Here is an 8,463-nt window from a genome sequence, read left to right on the forward strand (position 1 = left end):
GGAAGCTCAGGAAGTTTGTGTCTTTGTGTAGATTACTTTTGGAGTTTATTTCTGTCTTTTAACTGCATGACTTCTTGTGTGTTATTCTTACTCAAATCCCGTTCCTTTTTAATATTCTACATTAAAAAAAAACAGGGATTTGATCCGCGGCGAATGGAGTTAGCAGATTTCACCGTAGTTAGTAAAAGCATGAGACATTACAAAGTATCAGAGTATAGTGAAATTGTAACAACATCATGCAAATTCTCCTCTCGGTATTTAGTGTGGCAGCAATATGAAGAAGGACACGTAGCTAAAAGCACATATGCTTTTATGACGCCTTCTAAATTGTATTTATATCTTACATTAAGTATTTTTAGGCAGAGTTTTCCATACCATTTTAAAACAATGTCCCTGACTATAATCTGATTTTATTTCATTTTATTTTATCGGCGGTTTGATCATTTAGAAAAGATCGGTAACTATGGAAAAGTGAAAAGAGAACTTAGTACATTTATTATACTTAATACTATAACCTCTTATAGGCCCTTTCACAAATTATAGAAGCTAAAATCATCATAAATCCCACAAGTGACACATCTGTGATACAGTCAGGCAGTCCAATATTTTCACTGTTGCCCAAAAAGGCAGCATCACTTCTCATTTTCACCCTTTTTCTCCAGCTTTGTATTTACATCTTCCTTTTCCCCCTCCTCAGATGTCTGAGCTCACTGGTCCAGAGCACCAGCTCACTGAAACATTGGCAGGAAGACAGAGAAGCTATATAGGGAGATGCACATTTTCTTGAGCTCAGCAGAAATGGATACTGGTGGATTTGGACTGAATGAGAGGCCTAAATTCTATCTGGTCAAAGTCCTCATCTCCCACCATTCACAACTGAGATACAGCAGAACTGGTCCCATGCCCACTCAAATATCTATGTTGGAGAAAAACATGGAAGCTGTTTAATATTGAGCAATATTTGTGCTTTTTGAATGAGCTCCTTCCAAAGGCTCCATCAATAAATCCTGTTACTGGGGCATGTTTTGTCTGCATGTTATCTGCTAATCTGAATAAGCAAATACCACCTGTAACTTCTCTATCTCAGAGCCAGAATCAACATGGAAAGGAGTTAAGGGGGAACTTGGAAGAATTCCTTACAGTCACTCTGCAGAGAGCTGGGGGTGTTCATCCCCTCTGGAATCTCAGGAATAGGCAGGTTCAGGGCATGTGCTGTATCCCAGGGCTGTGGTTCCAGGCTGCTCTCGAGGCATGGCTGGTTTCATAAAGGGGAACTCTAGAGCTGTATCTGGGAAAGATAAACCATTGATGAATGGTATTCTTTGATCTCTGCTAGGCCACATTGAATAGTTTAATCCAAAAAAGTGACATTCAGCTCCTGTGTGGAATAAAAGATAGATTTGCATCCAGAGATTCTATTAATGTAGAGGCTACCTGCTCTTTGATAATGTATATGGACAATTTTAAAGAAAATTACAGCAATAAAACACATCCCTTTCTGTCATTATGTTGTCAGAACTCAGTATCAAGATAGAAAAAGGTTAATTAAAACTCCCATTTATTTCTTAAAATAAACTTGTTTAAATCTGCAGTTAGAGATAAGTTAAGGCATACGTTTATCATAATATTTTAAAGCTATTAAAAGAAATAAAATATTATTAAAGTGCTACGTGTGTGCTGGGGGTGTTTTAAGGAAAGTGAGTCACTGGTTAGCTCTAGCTCCTGGAACAATAGTGTGTTAATTGCTAAACCAGCTTTTACCAGCCTTAAGCTTTCTGGCAGATGTAGAGAAGACATTTTCTTCAATTCAGTCACTCAGCTAATTTATTTAAATAACTACTTAATTGGTAGTCAAGAAACTTACTAGGAATTGAAAAAATCCGCAGGCTTCCAGACTCTAAAAAATTAATAAAGCCTGCTAATTCTAAAACCACAAGACCAATGCTAAGTATAAACAATCAGTACAATTCATGACTGACAGGATCATTCTTCAATAAATCATTATTAATATAAACTTGTGTCTATTCAGATCACTGAAATTATTTTTTCATAGTAAGAAAAAAAGACTGATTGATATTAATTCTCTTTCTATTTGAGTGTATCTTGATAGGAACCACAATTACCCTGTGTTATATAGCAAATAAAGAGAGGACTATTACCACTGAGAAAAGAGTTCCACAACTGAAATAGATCCAAAACCTCTCTGGTTCACTGTGTTGTGGGGGTCATCCTTCTGTGGTTTTTCCACGCTACCATAAAATGTTGACCCATCACTCATCTACATTAAAAATGAAGGACAGTTATTATGGTTGGACAAGAATCAAGAGGATCCAAACAAGATTAGTTTTCTATCTAATCTAATTTAATAATCTTATCTTTTATTATATGATCTGTGTCAGAGACGCTGTAAGAGGCAGTATTCTTACCAAAAATAGCAGTATTCTTACCAAAAATAGTACCTATCTGGGAGTCAGAGCTGCCAAACATCAACTGTTCCCTGCTGTGTTTGTGCCTATCTTGATGTAGTGGTACCAATCTACCACCCAGCTAAGTGCAGTGTGCTGGGGTGGAATTAAGCAGTGTCAGTGCAGTGCCTTTGGAAATCTTGAACCTATAATCATGGGAAAGCATTAGGCACTATAACAACTGAAGTATTGTTTTTAACTAAATATTATTATTGAAAGTACTGTTAGGCCCTTTGGACCCGGATCTGCTGCAATCCGAGTCTGTGGCGTTCCTGGGTATGGATAAATGCACAGCCACTGAATGACCACACAAATATTGCTATTTGTTCCATGAAGGTGACAGCTCAGTGAGTTGATGCCATCTGACACTTGTGGTGGGTTCTTCCATAGTCACATGCAGCCAGTTAAGAATTTCTGGGTCTAAGAACCCAAGTATCTGTTGTCTCTGCTGACAGATTCACAAAGGGTTACTTTGAAGCTGAGACAGATTCCTAAGTCTGTTGCAGGATTTTTCTCTAAAGGAAGCATGCTGGTGTGAACATTAAGTAAAGCAAGAAGAGATTTTGCAGTGATAAATGAGTTCACTACTAAAATGCATGGATTTTCTAAGCAAAGGGAATGATATTTTAAGAGGTGAGACAACAGCTGATAAAGAATTCAGCTGAAATGAAATAATTTTTGTGAGGTCCATTGAACTGTTTGCACTGCACACTAGGTGGTGTGCTTGACTTGCACTCTCAGAGCCCTAAGTCAGGCATATTGAACTTAATTTAAATCATTAATAGTTGTAAGAAGTCAAAGTACAGCCTCTACCTGAGAGCAAAAAGAGTGGCTGTTATTTATTAAAAATGCAGACCAAAAAAAAAAAAATCACTGCATGAAATCACTTCTAATACCAGACATCTGAGAGATAACTCAGGAAAGATTTTAAAGGATCATTTTAAACATTCATTGAGAAATACTAATAGATCACAGAAGTTTTCAATATGTATGTTAGTTAAACTTTTAAGAGATTTGCACCTTTAAATGATGGAGTTCAGTAATGGAGAATTCAGTTACAACAAATGCATTTTTCTAAGGAAAAAAAAAAGCATAATGTGTCTGCCATCCAAGAATTGCTGAATGTAGTTTCCATATGTTTTGGGGGAATATGTTTGGAAGTTTGCACTGTTGTCACTGTGAGCTCTCAAGCCTTTCCCCACCATGCCAAGAAACCACTGGTTTTAAACAGCTGTAAATTAAAATAGTTGTTTCTTTTTGAGTGAATCCTTTCAAGCCCTCTTTTTACTTAAAATCAAGTAAAAGTTATAAAAGCTTAGTTGTTTTCACTGGCAATTCATCCTTCATATCTGTTTGAATATGATCACAATGCCTACACAACTTTGCTTCTCCCAAACCTCCGATGACAAATTCTTACATTACTCTTCTATTTGAGAGCAGGTACCAATAGAGCTGAATTCAGTAAAGTGTATGAATACTTGTGCATCAAGAAAATTCCAAGGCTTAAACTATAATTAAAAAAGCTTCTAAAATTTCATGTGGAAGAACTATGTGAGACTTCAGCTCTTAGTCATACAATTTATCTTTTACTTCATACTAAACTACCATTATCACTATGCTTGATAAATCAGATTAATTGAAAAGAACAGAACTGCCAATAGTTATTTTTTATGTCAGATATACCAATTCTGTTTCAAATGCTGAGAGTCTGCAACAGGAATGCATCGGAAAATTATTATCTCTTCTCTGAAAAAAAATCTAATGATATGCTGTAACTTCAGATGTTTTAGGAGACTGAATTTAAAATTTCTGACAGAGCTTGTGTTGTCTGAATGAAAGTGATGATTTGGAGGTGAGATGGCTGCAGGTCATAGTTCATATACAAGTGTACAGGGCTTGTTTAGATTGTATCCTGTTGACACACTCCACCACAAAGAAGATTACACAAACTTATGCTTTGAAAGATTACCTGTCTTCCAGGGAAAACAGTGCCACTCCAAATCCACTTTAAATTCAGTAGCTGGACTTCAATGATCCTCATGGGTCCTTCCAAGTCAGGATATTCTATGATTCTATGATAGCCATACAGTTGTACAAAGTAGAAAATACACAACGTGTTAATGTTTAATGTAAGAAATTACAAATACCCACATCCCCTTAGCTTTTTCTTTACTCATTCCTACCCCTTCTACACATCTCATCTTATGATCCCATATATTACCCAGATATGTACCTTTATATGCCAGTTCATTTTCTGGCTTTAAAAACACTATGCACATGTAGCCATTTATTTTTCACTAAATATGATTTATTTCACGCATCCTATTTCCTTAAATACTTCCGTATGAAAGTATTAAAATGGACTCAATTTATGTAGAATGAGCAGCAGCTCACAAAATTTGTGAGAATAACAAAACTGTAAGTCTAAAATTCTTAAAGTTAATTAAGGCTAAACTTATCTCAAAAAAACCAATGAAAAAGTCTTCAAGGCTTTGAGAAACTATGATACATGTTAGTTCGGAGTTAGGTCACTAAATATTCCCGACAAATTCTGCTGTTCCTGTAGTGCTCACCTGTGCGTGACAGCTCCCTCCCAGGTGGATCTGTGCTGGCAGACCCGTGCCTGTGCTCATATCTGACTGACACAACACACACAGCATTGAATGTGACTTCAAAGGATAGTGGGCAGCCTTCACTCCTTGGAATCTCTAATCGAGGCAGTAAATCTTTGTGCAAAAACTGTTGGCATTTTGTCACAACTGAGTAGATTTACTCTAAAAGTGATGGGAAATTTTATAGCCCACACTGCACAAACCAACCTCAAATCCTGTAATTGCTTCTATTAACTTCCAGGTCAAGATCTCTACACTAGCAATGATAAATGGTTCAGGCACTTCTGCAAGGGCACTTAATTTTGAGCAAGGAAACATGCTGCAGAGCAGATGATTCACCACAGATAAATAAACAGAAAAAATACATTGATTTGCAAGTTTCTTTCATGCAACTTGGTATCTCTTAGCTGGATAGTCACTTCTCAATTATGCTTAGAAACTGTCCAAAAGGCAGAATGGAAAAACCTAGATTCTCAGTAAACTGAAGATTAAGACTGCTTTGCAGTTGGTTTATTGTCTTTACGCTTGCCAAAGAGGAATACATAAAAGAAATATTAAATCTTCCTTTTGTGAACAGAAGTCAATGTAGTTTCGAATATGTGTTCAGTTACAATTTCCTTGACATTCTTTTTCTTTTTAAATAGTCTGCATTCCAGCCTACCTGTTGGAAAACTGACATGTGCAACACATTTTTAAATGTGCTCTCTTGTTCATCAGGTGTCTCTAGTTGTCAACGTTGCAAGTGAGTGTGGGTACACAGACAGCCACTACAAGGCCTTACAGCAGCTGCAGAGAGACCTGGGCCCGTACCATTTCAATGTGCTGGCATTCCCCTGCAATCAGTTTGGGCAGCAGGAACCAGACACCAACAAAGAAATTGAGAGCTTTGCACGAAAGACTTATGGTGCCTCCTTCCCCATGTTCAGCAAAATCACAGTCAGTGGAGCTGGGGCAATTCCTGCCTTCAAGTATTTAATTGGTGAGTAACCTGGAATTCTGGAGGGCTGTTTCTCCTGCATAGAAGTCCTCTGACACAAAATACCATCCAAAGAAACAAGAGATGATGTGCTGACAGGGTTGTCAGGCTGGAAGAGGTCAGAAGTCATGTAGTCCCTCCTCCTGCACAAGGCAGGAATTCTTTCCCCCACCTTTGTCTTACCTTCTAAAAAGATCTCCAAAGATGAGCACACATCAATAGCAGATATCCTGTAAAAGCTGGTCCAATAAACCTCTACATGGAATACAGGCCTTGAAAGTCTGTCCTCTAGGCATACAATACCCTGAACTTCCTTTTTCCACTTTGCAGCCTCTTAAGTGCCCCTCCTGTGACAAGAGTGCTGCAGATTGGATTTATAAGATTCATCTCTAGGGCTGTAGGATAAGTGGAAGAGAAGCACCTCATCATTTACTTCAACAATCAAAAAGTGAAACCAGGCACTAGATGATGTCCTTGAATATTCCTTTCCTCATTCCTCCCCAAGCACTGGAACAGCCACACTGTGCAGTTCCCCCGGTTCTAGTCTGCTTTAGAGCCAGCACTGACACCTGAAGAGGTTTTGCTGGTTGTCACCAGCCAGCAGGGCAGGGATGCTCCCTATCAAGGCACTACTTTTCTTGCACTGCGTAAATGCTCTAAATACCATTTAAATGCTATATTAAAATGTCAGTCTTAATCCGATGTGAAGGAAATGTCTTTCAGCAATGAAATACAGTAAAGCCCAGTGTGACACAGTATCACTTGAGCTGCATTCTGCAAGTAACATATCCTGCTGCTTCTCTCCAGCACCACAGTGTTCTCCCAAATCCCACTGAATTTAAAGGAGTGTGGACATTATTTTGACTACCCCAAGCTCACCTCCTTCCAGGTGTCTGTAATGGATCACTCTGCTAGCCAAATTTCCCTGTAATCCTCTTCACATCCTTCCATCTCTGTTTTGCCAAGGAGAGATGTTCTTGCCGACATGTCCCAGGAAACTTGCAAAACTTGTGTTTCCCTGCTCATCTGTCCGCAGCAGGAGGCTGCTGGAGGCTGCATCTTTATTCAGCACAATGACAACATAGTTAAAATTGTGGATCTGTCTGTGTCTTGATGATACATTGAAATAACTTGTCATTCCTTGTGAGGTTTGCCCAGTGTATAATCAGTGGAAAAAAAGATGCTAATTGTCTGTAGCATCTGTACTTGTGCTTTTAGGGGCATGAAGTTCCTGGTCTATTTGAAAGTCCTGGAAATTTTGTCAGTCACATAGCAGAAGAGTAAATGGTAAGAGTGTGACTCATGTAAAAGGGTATGTGATCAGGAAGGGGAAAACTGTAGTACTCATTTGTAGATGAAAATTAGGTGGAAACCTCGAACAATTACCTTGTTATTTCTTCATGTAGAATTTCTTGAAACAATCTTCTGAAGCACAGGGTACTGGATGCTTTTGGAGAGAAAATTCTGGATAAGCAAGTAATCAGTCCTAGTAAAGCTATATTGTCATGCCAAATTCAATTTTCCTATCAGTGTTCAACTGTATCAGGTACATCTCTATAGCACAGACCCCCACACACATGCCCTCACACACTTCAACACTGATTATTGTGCTTCCTCCTGGCTCAAGATTCCCTGTTTCCATTAGTCTCCAAGGGACTACTATCTAGTTAAAGATGTCTGTCAGAAAATTAATCTTATTCAGTCTGAACTTCCTCTTAATTTTACATTCTTTCTTCCTCTGCAAGGCTAATCATCAAATTGACATGAAGAAATGTCAGGAATTGGCTAATGTGGTTTTCTAATATTTAAGTGTTTGGGTTTTTTTTTTTTCTTTCCCCTGTAGCTTCTACAGGAGAAGAACCAACCTGGAACTTCTGGAAATACCTGGTGGACCCCAATGGGAAAGTAGTAAAGGCCTGGGACTCTACTGTCTCTGTTGAAGAAATAAGGCCCCATGTTACAGAACTTGTAAGGAAAATCATCCTAAAGAAGAAGGATGAATTATGACTTTCAAAAATCTCAGCATACCAATTGCATCTGAATTGAGAATTAGGGCTGGACTTTGTCTTTTCACATTCCAAAAGAGAGGATATAGGGAAAGGAAATTATGACCAGTTGAATCTGTATTCGCCATCTAAGAATGCAGAAACCAGCAAGGTAACATGGTCAAAGTAATATGATATTTTTCTCTGCTCAAATTCAGTTTGAGTTTTCTAGGAAAGAAGAAATCTTCAGCAATTGTTTTCTCCCCAGTTCAATTGTTAGTTGTTGGTAACACTAAAGGAAGTTAGTTTGTATAGGAAGAAAGATAAGAATAATGAGAATGTCCTAGCTGGGATCTCCCTGTTATCTGCAAATCTGTTGTTATATTTTGATTGCAAACTGAATAAAATAAACAGCAGAAAGCACA

At 38.1% G+C, this 8,463-nt stretch overlaps 1 protein-coding gene across 1 annotated transcript in view; it reads left to right on the forward strand.

Annotated features, from left to right (window-relative positions):
* Window positions 1-8,463, forward strand: part of GPX7 (glutathione peroxidase 7) — an 8,888-nt gene extending 425 nt beyond the window's left edge. Inside the window, exons 2-3 of the mRNA XM_005422948.2 lie at window positions 5,795-6,056; window positions 7,897-8,463. Coding sequence (XP_005423005.1) covers window positions 5,795-6,056; window positions 7,897-8,060 — 426 coding nt within the window. The 3' untranslated portion in view covers window positions 8,061-8,463. The remainder of the gene's footprint in view (window positions 1-5,794; window positions 6,057-7,896) is intronic.

The sequence above is a fragment of the Geospiza fortis genome, unplaced genomic scaffold (assembly GCF_000277835.1).
Source record: "Geospiza fortis unplaced genomic scaffold, GeoFor_1.0 scaffold396, whole genome shotgun sequence".
Lineage (NCBI taxonomy): Eukaryota > Metazoa > Chordata > Aves > Passeriformes > Thraupidae > Geospiza > Geospiza fortis.